The 14893-nt window shown below is 40.7% G+C and overlaps 2 protein-coding genes across 7 annotated transcripts in view; one reads left to right on the plus strand and one right to left on the minus strand.

Annotated features, from left to right (window-relative positions):
- Positions 1–14893, minus strand: part of MACROD2 (mono-ADP ribosylhydrolase 2) — a 2991260-nt gene that overhangs the window by 1275554 nt on the left and 1700813 nt on the right. The gene's annotated exons all lie outside the window — the stretch shown is intronic.
- Positions 2684–4856, plus strand: LOC138680530 (piggyBac transposable element-derived protein 4-like). Its single transcript, XM_069767898.1, has 2 exons — positions 2684–2784; positions 2862–4856. Exon 2 carries the CDS (start codon positions 2887–2889, stop codon positions 4678–4680), a length of 1794 nt encoding a protein of 597 aa, XP_069623999.1. The 5' UTR covers positions 2684–2784; positions 2862–2886; the 3' UTR covers positions 4681–4856.

Raw genomic sequence — 14893 nt, forward strand, 5'->3', positions numbered from 1 at the left:
TCGATGCCTGTCTGCGGTCACTCCTTCCACTAGGCCTCCACTGACCACACCACTGCTGCCCGTGTACCCCTGGAACCAATTTAAAATTGCCTACAGCCATGTGTTATTATTTTAGGCCTTCGATGCCTGTCTGCGGTCACTCCTTCCACTAGGCCTCCACTGACCACACCACTGCTGCCCGTGTACCCCTGGAACCAATTTAAAATTGCCTACAGCCAGCCCAATTTTTTTACTTTAGGCCTTCGATGCCTGTCTGCGGTCACTCCTTCCACTAGGCCTCCACTGACCACACCACTGCTGCCCATGTACCCCTGGAACCAATTTAAAATTGCCTACAGCCATGTGTTATTATTTTAGGCCTTCGATGCCTGTCTGCGGTCACTCCTTCCACTAGGCCTCCACTGACCACACCACTGCTGCCCGTGTACCCCTGGAACCAATTTAAAATTGCCTACAGCCAGCACAATTTTTTTAATTTAGGCCTTCGATTCCTGTCTGCGGTCACTCCTTCCACTAGGCCTCCACTGACCACACCCCTGCTGCCCGTGTACCCCTGAAACCAATTTAAAATTGCCTACAGCCATGTGTTATTATTTTAGGCCTTCGATGCCTGTCTGCGGTCCGTTCTTTCTACTACTACTACACTGACCAGGCCACTGCTGCCCGTGTACCCCTGGAACCAATTTAAAATTGCCTACAGCCATGTGTTATTATTTTAGGCCTTCGATGCCTGTCTGCGGTCACTCCTTCCACTAGGCCTCCACTGACCACACCACTGCTGCCCGTGTACCCCTGGAACCAATTTAAAATTGCCTACAGCCAGCCCAATTTTTTTATTTTAGACCTTCGATGCCTGTCTGCGGTCCGTTCTTTCTACTACTACTACACTGACCAGGCCACTGCTGCCCGTGTTCCCCTGGAACCAATTTAAAATTGCCAACAGCAATGTGTTATTATGTTAGGCCTTCGATGCCTGTTTGCGGTCACTCCTTCCAATAGTTCTCCACTGACCAGACCAATGCTGGCCGTGTACCCCTGGAACCCAGCTGAAAGTGATGTAGCCTCCTTTTTTTCTTTGTTTTATATTTAGAAAGCCCAGATGAACTACGCTGTGCAACGGTTCAAGCTACCCAGTCGACATTTCTTTTGCGAGAAAAGCCATCCCAGCCCTCCACCGGCATGAAAAAGTCTGCATTGTCATAGCACTCAGGCAATCAAACAGTAGAAAGGTGCACCTGACAAGAGACGCATGGACCAGTAGGCATGTCCACAAAAAGTTACGTGTCCATTACGGCGCACTGGGTTAATGTGTTGGATGCATGGTCCACAGGGGACAGCCTACAAAGTCTGTCTGCAGTCCCTAATTCCAATTTTCCTCCGCTGACCACACCACTGCTGCCCGTGTACCCCTGGAACCAATTTTACAGTGTCTAAAGCCTAATTTTGTTATGTTAGGCCTACTACGCCTGTCTGCGGTCCCTCCTTCCAATACTCGTCCACTGACCACACCACTGCTGCCCGTGGACCCCTGGAACCTATTTTTAATTGCATAGAGCATCCTTTTTTTAATAGTAGGCGTACAAAGTCTGTCTGCAGTCCACTATTGAAATTGTCCTCCACTGCCCAGAGCACTGCTGCTTGTGTACCCCTGTAACTTTTTTAAGCTGCAGTGAGCCACATTTTTGGGTTAAGTCCTACTACCTGTGTCTGTCTGCGCCACTCAATTCAGCGGTGTTCCTTTGAAAAAAGCTGAGCGTCAATAGTCTTGTTTTCAGCCTCTAGGGATTTTAAAACTGCATTGGGGGTACAACTTTGGTAGGGCCTACTAACGGTGTCTGCCTCCCCAAGGTGTGCCCCAGGTTTCCTCGCCATTGCTTCGATCTTAATGCTCTCGTTTAGTAGTTGTTGGAAACTACACTGCATTAGGCCTACAAATTGGGTATGGGGTGTAGAGAGATGGTGTGTTACACTCCAAGGTATTCTCCAGGTTGCCTTTCCTGAGCTTCGATCTTCCGGCTCTCGTTTAGTAGTTGTTGGAAACTACGCTGCATTAGGCCTACAAATTGGGTATGGGGTGTAGAGAGATGGTGTGTTACACTCCAAGGTGTTCTCCAGGTTGCCTTTCCTGAACTTCTATCTTCAGGCTCTCATTAAATTGTGGTTAACCCTTGTCAGGCTGCATAATTTTACAACCTTAACAGGCTGCATAGGTACAATTGTACCTTCATATATACCTCCACTGTGGGAAGACTTTACTTGGTTTCAGAAACTAAAGTTCATTCAGCTACAAATGTTATGCTGATATCTATTGTTCAGTGTTGTTACTGGTCACTTATGTTGCTGTCAATTAAGTTAATTCAAACTGGGAGTGGCTTCTACTTGTCTTCCTGCCTCCCTCCTCTCATTAGCCATTTTGCTGTTCATCTCATTGCTGTGAGCACACATTTCTAGGCTTGTGAAGTCTTCAATTTCTTGGAAACGAAGGTAGGAAAGTCTCACAGCATCTAACAGCCAGTTATACCTTTATTCTCATTATGTGGGGACAGAACAGTCAAATTGTCTTTCAGCCTGGACTTGGCTTACATATATTTTGTATGAAACTTATCACTATAGGTATAATTTTTATACGAAAAATGGATAATAATTAGTATCTACATATTGTTTTACGATGTTTTATTTATATTCAGCACAAAATACGAAGCCAAAATTCATCTAGCAAGTCATCATGAGTGATAGTAATGCTGGATCTAGTTTCCGCCATAATCCAAGAAAACGTGTTTGCAGGTTAGTATAATTTTGTGAAAAGCCAATAATGTAGTATTTCGGAAAATTATTTATTTTACATTTTTTCATATTTACAGATTTACGTCTGACGAAATAATGTGAATGCTAGAAGAATCTGATTCTGAGCATGAGGATGAACCATATGTTCCATCTGATGATGAAAACTATGTACCACAAGTGGATGTTACTGAAGAAGATTCAGACATTGAACAAGAAATGGTCATAGAGCATGAAAATGAATACGAATCAGACGAAAGTGTTGAGGATGATTCTGTGCCTCAAAGTGCAGGCGACATTTGGACTGCTAAGGATGAAACTCAATGGTGCAGTAATCCACTGCCAAATGCACAAACAAAATCTCGTAATGTCCTACGACAAAGAGGTGGCCCTGCAGCAATCAGCAACCTATATACAGCAAAAGAGCTATTCAAGTCCATCATGACTCCCGAGATGTGTGACATCATATTACGGGAAACGAATCGAAAGGCCAAGAGAGTTTGTGATGCTTACAACAACGAACTGGTACAACGTTTTCCTGATTCTTCCAAACGGCCACCACAAAAAACATTCAAGCAATTTACTGAAACTGAACTTCATGCATTTTTGGGCATACTGATTGCTGCTGGTGTGCACAGAGCCAACAAAGAGAATCTGGAGGAAATGTGGAATGTTGCTGCTCTGCCTCTTATACGTGCAGCCATGTCTCGTGACCGCTTCAAGATGATACTCAGATTTATCAGGTTTGACAACGAAAATACACGTGCAGAACGTGTGCAAACAGATAAAGCTGCACCAATACGGGACATCTGGACAATGCTGAACAGTAATCTGGAGAGAGCCTACAAGCCATATCATTGTATCACCGTCGACGAGCAATTATTTCCATTTAGAGGTCATACTAAATTTACCCAGTATATACCTTCAAAACCAGCTAAATATGGCATAAAGATTTTCTGGGCTTGTGACTCATCAAATGCCTACCCTTTACAAGGTCAGCTCTACACTGGGAAACCAACTGATGGTCCTCGACAAGTAAACATTGGAGAACGAACAGTATTGGACCTAGTGAGCTCGTATAAAGGCTCTGGAAGAAATGTCACCACCGATAACTTCTTTACAACCATGGAACTAGCTAAGGTATTGAACTCCTGGAACATGACACTAGTTGGTACAGTGAGAAAAAACAAAAGGTTCCTACCTAACAACATGCAGCCTGCCAAAGAAAGGCCTGTATACTCGACAAATTTTGCCTACAATCATGATGCAACAGTCTGTTCATATGTACCAAAGAAGAACAAATCAGTCGTGCTTCTATCATCTATGCACATGACGGGAGAAGTTGAAGAGACACTAGCAGCCAAGCCAGAGATAATAAAATACTACAACATAACAAAAGGTGGCGTTGATGTTATGGATAAAATGTTGGGAGAGTACACTGTGAAACGACGAACATCACGTTGGACTTTGGCATTTTTCTACAATATGATTGATGTCAGTGGGTTAGCATCCTACATCATCTACAGAGAACACAATCCAAGCTTCAGGGCAAAGGATCAACGAAGAAAGTTCCTGAAAGATCTCGCAAATCAGCTGTGTATGATTGCAATTGAAGATCGTAGTACAAACAAAATGATAATGAGAAACCATTTTCTTCGAGGTGCAGTAGAAATGGTGCTTGGACGATGCATTGTGGTAGCATCGCAGCCAGCAGCTGGCCCCAAAATACCTCATGGTAGTCGTGGACCCTCCCCTGTTGTTGGTAGTTGCTATGTCTGCAGAGACCTGAGGCGAAAACAACGCAAGACTAGAAAGTCTTGTGTGGTTTGTGTGAAACCCATTTGCGATGAACACTCTGTAGCAAAGCCAACATGCATTACTTGCAAAGAAAATCAATAAAAAAAAGTTTCTTACATTTTCTTTTATAATGTAAATGAACAGTTTTTTACTTGTTTATAATAGTTAAATAGCATTATCATTAAAAAAAAATTTATGCTTTTTCCCTTGCATTATCTTCATTCAAAATATATGAGGTACATTTGTACCTATGCAGCTTGTTATGGATGCAAAAAGATCTCGACCCCTTATCTCGGAAGCGGGTGGAGATATTTTATTGAAATTTGGCCAATATATTCTGGACCAAAAATGTAGAGATGTCACGAAATTTCAGCCCTCTACGTCTTTTCAAAAAAAAGTTATTGCAATTTTAAAACGGAATAGTTACAATTGTACCTATTCAGCCGGATAAGGGTTAAACGGAACAACTGCATTTGGCGTACTAGTTGGTTTGGGGCCTACTATCGGTGTCTGCCACTCCTTGCTGTTCTCCTGGTTTCCTGTCCTGAAATTCCATTTTCAGGCTCTCGTTAAGTAGTTGTTAATGTTAGACTGCATTTGGCCTACTAGTTGGGTTGGGGCCTACTATCGGTGTCTGCCACTCCTTGCTGTTCTCCTCCACTGAACAAAGCTGTGCCGCCTGTTTACTACCGTTGCCAATTTTGAACTGCATTTCGACTACTTACTGATTTGGGCCTACTCTCTGTGTCAGCCTCTCATTCCAGTTGTCCTCCACTGCAATGCCCCCTGGTTAGTCCTGTGTTACCAATTTTGAACTGCATTTAGCCAACTTTATTCTTTGGGCCTATATCTGTGTTTCCTCCTCATCCTGCCCATTGCCCAGCCAGTGATAGATGAGTCTGCTGGTACATTGACCCATAACGCAAAATTCCCCGTGCACGCTACACAGCAAGATTGTGACCCTGCTGAAAGTCAGGTTCCTCTTCCCGCATACCATACCACCTTACACGGGGACAAAGAGGAAGGTGCAGATGAAAGTGCAGGTTCCTTAATCAGGTGGGGGGAGCAATACTAGTTGGTGACGTCACTGGCACAGGGCCTCTCATAGTACGCAAAAGTGTTGCTGCCGGTGGGAGGCGCCCCCGCCATGCAAACACACCGCTGTACTTTGAGGGGCCCTGTGCCAGTGCCAATGCCAACGAGTGGGCCCCCCTGCTTGCTCAGGATCACAGCACTTGCAAAGTTGAAATACTTACCTCTCCCTGCTCCACTGCCGTGACGTGGTCCAGATTTACTGGGCTCACTAATTACTTGAACCAGCCCTACCCCCCACAACTTTAGCCAAATGACCCCCAATTTCAAATGCCTTCCAATTATTATAAGGTAAATTACGATTGACAAGCTTCTTTAACAAGAATGGATGTTTTTGCCATTAAAATGGGCAGTGTAGGTGTTTTCCTGGCCTCCACTCACTGCCGACTATGCTCCCCCATTGACTTGCATTGGGTTTCGTGTTTCGGGCGATACCCAACTTTTCGCGATAATCGGCCGATTCCACTCGACTCGACTTCTAAGATAGTCGGGTTTCGCGAAACACGGCTCAACTCTAAAAAGGTCAAGGTCGCTCAACCCAATTGTTCATAACTGCATAAAAATTACGATTATACATTTCACTTTCTAATTGTATTATGAGCCCAGTTAAGAAATCTTTTTAGTATATAAATATTTTCATGTAGTGTTCTTTATGTGTTCTTATATACAAAGAGAGTACCAGTCTATAAGTAAATCAGCATGTTCCTGTTACTACCTAACACATTAATATTTAGAGCAACTCTTAAAAGTACGTTTAGCTATTCTTATTGTGTTCTCCCTTTGCTTTTCATAGGACAGTGTTCAATGTTCTATAGGGAAAAAAAATCTAGGCTTTGCCACTTTTTTCATGTCCCTGATTTCATGAACTAGAACATTTATTACTATATACGCATAGTAAAAAAGAAATACAAGACTCCAACCCATGAAATCCCTTTTTGGATCCACCCACATATATGAATTCTCCTGTAGCGTAGGATCAAACAATATGCACCATGATCCTGTTAACTTTCACTAATACAACTAGAAAGTATAAGCTAAATTTAAGGGCAGGTTGCTATTAAGGCATTTCTGCAGTGTCACTGGGCTCAGGTCTAGAGTATATATAATACATTAAATAAAAATATTTTTTTGACTAATTAAAACAATTATTTTTAGGATCTGATCTTAACTTATTTCCTGTAATTATGTGACCTAGATTTGCTACTTTCCAAAGCAATTCAGACATATAAATATGCATTGAAGCAGACAACAAACTGTAGTCTGAAAATGGCTCAATGTCTTTTATGGGTTAATATTTTGGGCTTTCTCTGTTACCAGTGCAGAGATAATGGTGCAGGAAAGGGGGAGGAGAATCCAAGCATAAAATTGCAAGTTTACAGGACTTATTCTTTATTAATAAGGAGAATGAAATAATAAAGATAATGGATGAATTCAGCAAAGTCACTTACACAATATGCCATTTTCTGTTAATAGTAAAGTTCAAGGCATGTGAAAAGATGGCTGTAATGGTTGGTAAGGGGTCAGTGACCTCTAGTGCCAAAGGTCCAAATTGTTCTCAGTCCACTCCTATTTATATTTAGTTAATATAATTAGACATCTTGACTGATTAAAATCTGTAAAAGGCGGATACCATCATTAATACCACTGTCCGAATTAAATAAAGCCCCTTGCCTCACCAGGTAAAGTTTAGACAAGCAGTAGGGAGCAAATATGTCTAAAGGCTTACTTGACCATATCATTTTTAATTCTTTTTCATCTATGACACAGAAAATGGTAGTATCACAAAGAAACATCTTAAACATTTCTAGCTTGTGAAGCATAAAAAGGTCACCCCATTATCTCCAGATCTTCACTTTCTCTGGGAGAATCACCTTTGAAAAGTATTTCTTGTAAGCAGAGGACTGAAAAGGGGACATCTGTTAGTAGTTTTATCTTTTTTTAAAGATCAGAAATATTCTTATAAAGTTATTGTCAAACTTTCACTGCCTTGTGAAAAAGGCCATGACACCATCTTTTCTTTGGTTGTCTTTTGCAGTGATCTTAAAAAATACATCATTAACCCCATAACAAGAAGTAAAACAAAACAAAAAGTGTGAATCTAGGTCTTTTATTAATAGAAAAAAACACTAAAATCAATTTATTATAATAAAATGTGCAGAGCATCAATTAGAAATACATTTTCCAAAATTAATGAAAACTACTCAAAACGTTACAAAAATCTTTCTACATAAGTACTAATAAACAGGGGCGTGACTACAATAGGCGAAGGGATTGCAATCACACTCAGGTCATGAAACCTAAGGTGTCCAAAAAGTTTCTTTGACCTTTATGAATAGACCAATTGTATTAAAGATTTGCAATAATTGGGAGCCCTGTTGGAGCTTTTGCCAGTAAGCGTTAAGTTACACCACTGATGATAAATCATTATCAGCACATACAGATCTGTACACCTTTGCTTCAATTTGATTAAAGTCTTCAATCATGAAACTGATTAAATATAGTAATTAACATGCTGGCAAAATGTGAGAAGCTGCAGTTCACATCCCAACCAGTAGGGTGGCCATTCAAATACATACAACATAGATATTTCATAACTGAGTATCCTGAGTTTTTCTTTCCCAAAGCTCATCATTTTGAAATCTCAACAAATCTTGGGTTTTGTCAAACCAAGAGGAAAGATTAAGGATAAATATTGTCAATTATGATCTGCAAAGATAGTCAAACATGATGGGAGAAAATATTCTAAGACAATACTTACAAACCTTCTACTAAATACCATAATGTTTAACAGCTCTTAAATAGTATTTTAGCGGTATCTAACCATACAGTGTCAATATGTTACTAAGGTTTTAACAGCTTTGCACTCAAATATATTAGCCTTTTGGGGAGTATCTGTGGTCAGATAGGTGTGTAGAAAGCTGTGGATGGCCACCTTATGAATACAAAGTAGAGCAAGTAAAAGAATTGTCCACCATAGTAGGTGTCTCCTTATACTGATAATCTTGAGCAGGTGATACCAGTCTATGATATCCAAATATCCTTTTACAACATAAGAACAGGCAAGAGTGGGAAAAACTATTGGTTTAAGCTTTTTGTCAGCATTTTTGCTGAAATAACTGGCAGCATTTTCCTAATTGTTGAATGGAGTTGCTACAAAAACATTGGAGAATTGCTGGAAAATCAACAGTAGTCAAAGCACTCAGTAAACTACCAAAAAAACACAATGAAAAGCCAGAAGTTTACAAAATTCCAAAGAAAAAGAGTTTCCTGTAGAGTACAGAAGGCGCTGAAAAGTAAAAATGTTGTGTGAGCATACCCTTAAGGCCCACACTGACCACCATGAGAGGTTAGAAACACTATGTACACACCCGCAAAGATATCATGGTGTTAACCAATTTTCCATTCTTGAAAAGGCCTTCATCGAGATTCAGCAACATAATACTTTTGCAAAAGAATGATGAGAATCAGCTGGTGACTTTACATTTGTTTTCATGTAGCCCAACCTTGGCAGGGATTTTATTTCAAAATACAAGTTACATTATAAAGATCGAATGCTGAAATAAATTTGGAAAGTTCAGATTCTTCTATGTGAAACACAATGTAATTCAAAAGAGAAACAAAACTTTTAATGACAATGTTATAAGAACATACCCTAGGGAAATTCTATGAAAGTCCTTGGTAAAGTGGAGGGATTTAGATTCTAGATTTCTTTCTGCTGTAAAAGAGTATCAATGATGAAAAACTGTTTAAGTTGCATTGATTTTGGGTCACATTTTAAATATGCTTTAAATGGACTTTTTTAAATGTATTTTTATTTTTTATTAGTGCTCGTCGCGTAAATGAATATATAATTTTTAATGTTCTCAAATGGGTAGAATTGTAAACTGCTTTACTTCAGTTTGCAACAAAACACCCTGGAAAAAAATATAGGATTTTGCTGTGGCCAAAGCAAAATTTATTGTGTGACACATGTTTTCTCTGGATTTTGGCACTGTACCCTCAGGCTCGTAATTTGCTTTTAAGGTTGTTCTCTTGCTCTCATGGTGCAGTCACATGACCAACACTTGCTCTTTTGACTGTGACATCTAGTTCTAGCGTGCACACTCTCACTCCCTGTCTCTAAAAGAGCCAAGATGCACCCTGGACCATTTTCAAATGCCCACTGGACCCCAGATTCTTATGACAGATTCCCTCAATGTGCTTTGCTTGAGCAATAAGGTTCAATAGTTTTTTGTCCATGTTAAATAGTTTTTCAGTATTCACTACCAGTTTCCATCTTGGTTTATACCCTGCCTTCCATTCTGTATGCTGCCAGGCTCAACTTTTTTTTCCCCCTTACTGTGTGAACTCTTCTTTTTCATACCCCAGCTTATCTGAATACGATTCCCGGATCTTACGATTCCCGGATCTCATCTTACTCTAAAGTCCTTGATTTCACTATCCATAACCTGTTGCTTAAGTTATGTCCTGGGAAACCATGCAATGAAATTGAGATCCTTTTACAGACGTTAAAGGGTGAACACCAGGAAGCCCCATGGTTCAAGACTCATCAGCTTAGTCCAAAGTAAGTCCATTGCAAACTAGGGAGTCTTAATTCCAAGTAGGCCTTGTGTCACGTTTACTCCATTGTGTTCCTTTAAATTACCTTTCCACAAAAAATTAATACTAGCTGGATCTTAAACATTAGCACACAAACTGGCAAGGTCACTATTTATAAAGTTTTTCTTCCAATATACTCCTAGAGAACTTAATAATTTTCTAGGAAACTTATAGCCACTGATTCCAAGGTACAGTATTAGCACCATCGCAAACCAAAGATATCAGTAAGATTTAGGAAACCTCATCTTCATTTAAAAATAAACAGGGAGATGATACAGCACCAAAACTTAGACAAAAATACTCAAACTCTATTCTCCAATCTGATTATCGCTGATAAGACAACTTTTTAACCAAAAAATGCTATTAATCTTCAAATATGGGGTTAATCTGCAGGTTAGCAGCATTCAGACAACTTGCAGTGCTGGCACTGAGCACCACTGCCGGGAGGAAATTAACTTTATTCCCCCCGTCAGTGTTTGGTTTCCAGTCACGAGGGCGGCACTGGCACAGTTTCCGTCACTGCGCTGTGTATAGAGAAGAGAGCGGTGACTGTAACTGCACCCCTGGCACTGCCAGCCATTTCTGATGCTGATCCTGCTGTCATTAGATGCTAAGGGTGAAGTTACAGCTACAGATCTCACATCATAGCAATTGCTAAAAACCATGGCGACATCAACTGTATGACTGAAAGCCCAACACCGCCTGGGGGAATTTAGTTAATTTCTTCCTGTCAGTGGAGCTCTCAGTGATGGCGCCGCATGGTGTCTGAACGCTATTAATCTACAGATTAACCCCATATCTGCAGCTTAATGGCATTATTTTACATGACAGGTTCCCTTCAAAAGAGCCTTACAAAACATAGTCAAAATGTTACTATTGAGTAATCTAAAATCTAAAAATAATAGTCAGAAAAGGGAACTTAATCCTTAACAGTAAAACGTATATACAGTAGGAGAGGAGAGAGTGTCTGAGGCCACAGAATGTGATTTAACCAAAGAGCACTAGAGTTATTGGTTGCATATGCTCTATGGCCCAGCACAGTTTTTCATTGACAATGTAAGGAAAAAGAAAATGAATTTAAACCTCATGACTCATGAGTTCTACCGGGATCTCATACAACCAAGAAAGTAAGCTCACCTCTTGATGTCATACAGGAGCCAGCATAGCAAGTAAGTGGGTCAAGTCTCCCTAGTTAAGCAATTCTGGCTCCCAGTGGAATCATCTCAGAATACAAAGTTCCTACCTTCAAGCAAAGGTTTAGGTTCTCTTTAACAACTGCGATGTTTTGGGATTGGTCAAGATAATGGGATCTTGTCAAAAGAAGTATGTAATCTTTTTCTATTATTATATTTCATTACAAATCTTTTTTTCATTTTTTCCTCAAAAATGCATATAACTCGTGTGATGTGCACCCATATGCAGCAGAAGCCATACCCTCAGGGACTCTTAAGAGATTACATTTAGTCATATTTACCTTTGTCAGTTTTGTAAAGCTGCAACTGCTCATTCCAGTTACCCAAATGTTGTGCAATATCAATAACAGTGAAAAAAAATTCTTCATGTATTAGTGTCACATAATGGCACATTAATTTTTATTTCATTCAATTGCCCTTAATTACTAATTATTGCATTGTATTTGAACACACATTCACAGTTATTGAAATTGTTTTTTAAGGGCCCTTGTGGGAAGCCCAAAATAAATTATCTTGGCATATACCTAATCAATTTGACAATTTAAATTTAAAAAAGTGCAAGGTTATTAGACCTATTCTAATTCAAGATGATTTTTTTTTTATCCATTCATTGCACTTGAAAGTTGTTACACCCTGTTGACCTTCTGTGGTTTCAAGTAAGGCTGTCCGAATGATACATAATTAAACCAGACATCATTATCAGCGCTCATCGAATATGAACCCCCCTATTTTAAATTAGAGACAATGCAATCAATTCTCCAGGTAAAGCTGTAAGATTTAAAATAACAGGAGTAATTTTTAACCAAGAGAAACTGGAAAAGGTTAATACATTAATTGAGATAACGTATATTTCAGGCATGTTAAACAACTCATGCTATTTTTCTTGTCTTGAGAAGCTTAAAATTATATGTTTTGTAAAATGACAAAATTTGGAACAAAGTAAACAAATAACCTATACCTAAAAACTATCCAAATGGCAAAAAATTATTCAAGCAAGTTTAAATTTTTTCTAGCAATTGCCATTAACTACTATAATGCTGGGGTTCTGGGTTCAAATCCCACCAAGGACAACATATGCAAGGAGTTTGTATGTTCTCCCCGTGTTTGCGTGGATTTCCTCCGGGTTCTCCGGTTTCCTCCCACACTCCAAAGACATACTGATAGGCAATTTAGATTGTAAGCCCCAATGGGGACAGCGATGATAATGTATGTAAAGCGCTGTGGAATTAATGGCACTATATAAGTGAGTAAAATAAATAAATAAAGTAAATGCTAAAAGTCATATTAAAGAGCATCATGCACACATGTACAGCCTTTATGTGCAGAGAATGAAACCTGTATTCTATGACTCCATACTACGTCTCCAAATGGAAAACATATGGCCAAGAAGATTATCGAACATTGCATTTGCAGCGCCCCAGAGATCTGGTTGTTGCAGTATGACACTCTGCCGCTAAGGGGAGTGATGGTACGTCTGATGGCACTGAAGGAATTCTACTGACCAGGTATCACCAGCACACATTACACTTCAAACTCCGGCCACTAGGGGGAGAAAAAGGCTTTATTTATTGGGCCCCTCCTCACACTGGTAAAACTAGGGGCTGGGGAGGAAGTTAGTCAGAAGCTGACTGGGTTAGAACCAGGCAACATCCCGTGGCAGGGGGTGTTGCAGGGAGAAGACACAGGGGGGTCCCTGTCGGGCGTGGTAACCTGGCAGGTGCCTAGCGAATAGAGCAGAACGTTACGGAACCGCGCCTGCACACCCCGCGGCGGTATGCTAAGAAAGTGACATGAAGGGAAGGATATTGTGGAACAGTGAGAAACGAGATCAAGCACAAAGGAGAGCCAGTAGGAGTCGTGCCGTGAGACCGAGGCAACATCCTACTGAGGCGCGTAGCCGGTGGCCGGAACACCGCGGGAGTAACTGACTCTAGGCCTTACTTCGTACTCCACAGGACAGTTAATTATAGGTTGGCTGTCTACCTTAAATTTCCTACGAAGACATAGGGGGCAACGCGTGGAGAGGGGCGTCGCTAGGGTCCCGGAAGAGCTCCGAGCCTTCCCATCATATGGGTGCGTCCTAGCCATAACATACCTGGGGGACGAGAAACTAGCAACATCTGGAACAAGAGAGAGAGAATTAGAAAGAACGAACGAGAACAGAAGTTGTGAGGACTATTCCGAATGCAAAGCAGGGTAGCACTACAACACACAGGCGCTAGTGGTAGGCACTGATTTCCACCTGCAAAGGGAACTCTGGATGTGCCCATCGGACCGGCCGGTCTCAGATAGCCCTGTTAATCGTGCTCTGGATTGAGGATCCTGAAGTCTTCAGTAAAGAGATAGAGACTGCAACCCTGTGTCCTTGTTATTGACTGCACCTCACACCATCACCATCTACACTACTGGGAAGCCCTGGGGACATACTTCACCTGTGGGAAGGTATACCATCCAACTGCCATTCCATCACCCCACCGGACCCCACAGCAGCGTCGGTCACCCTGACCGAATACCACAGGTGGCATCACGAATCCCTGACAGACTCCTATCACCTTTTATTGGACGCCCCTTAGCAGGGTCACGGACCGGGTCCAGCCACCGTGTCAGCCTCAGAACCGAATCAGAGAGGCCCGGTACCGAGAACTCGTGGCCCTGTGTCTGGGGGCGATCCACATTCTCTTTTGAAATCTACTGCCACCCTGTTTGTATCATTCATGTATTCCATGGCAAACTATCGTTTCAATCAATAAACGTATAGAAAAAAAAAAGAAAAGTACTAGCTATAATCCTGTCATCTTAAAATAGTTACTTAGTTACTAAAATGACCATAATTCTAGCACAAACTTTTGAAAAATAGATTCAGTATAGCAAATCTGTCATGTGAAAAATGTAGAAACTTAAAAGGAAAAAAAATAATCCACTTTTAGGATGCTGATGCCTGGTTAAAAGTATTATTAGGCAATAGAAAAGAAATTGTTCTTTATTTCACATACAGTGGGGCAAAAAAGTATTTAGTCAGTCAGCAATAGTGCAAGTTCCACCACTTAAAAAGATGAGAGGCGTCTGTAATTTACATCATAGGTAGACCTCAACTATGGGAGACAAACTGAGAAAAAAAAATCCAGAAAATCACATTGTCTGTTTTTTTAACATTTTATTTGCATATTATGGTGGAAAATAAGTATTTGGTCAGAAACAAAATTTCATCTCAATACTTTGTAATATATCCTTTGTTGGCAATGACAGAGGTCAAACGTTTTCTGTAAGTCTTCACAAGGTTGCCACACACTGTTGTTGGTATGTTGGCCCATTCCTCCATGCAGATCTCCTCTAGAGCAGTGATGTTTTTGGCTTTTCGCTTGGCAACACGAACTTTCAACTCCCTCTAAAGGTTTTCTATAGGGTTGAGATCTGGAGACTGGCTAGGCCAC

Source organism: Ranitomeya imitator, chromosome 5 (assembly GCF_032444005.1).
Source record: "Ranitomeya imitator isolate aRanImi1 chromosome 5, aRanImi1.pri, whole genome shotgun sequence".
NCBI lineage: Eukaryota > Metazoa > Chordata > Amphibia > Anura > Dendrobatidae > Ranitomeya > Ranitomeya imitator.

Excerpts from the sequence above, each read along its gene's own strand:
- LOC138680530 (XM_069767898.1), top strand. The coding sequence starts at position 2,887 with ATGCTAGAAGAATCTGATTCTGAGCATGAGGATGAACCATATGTTCCA.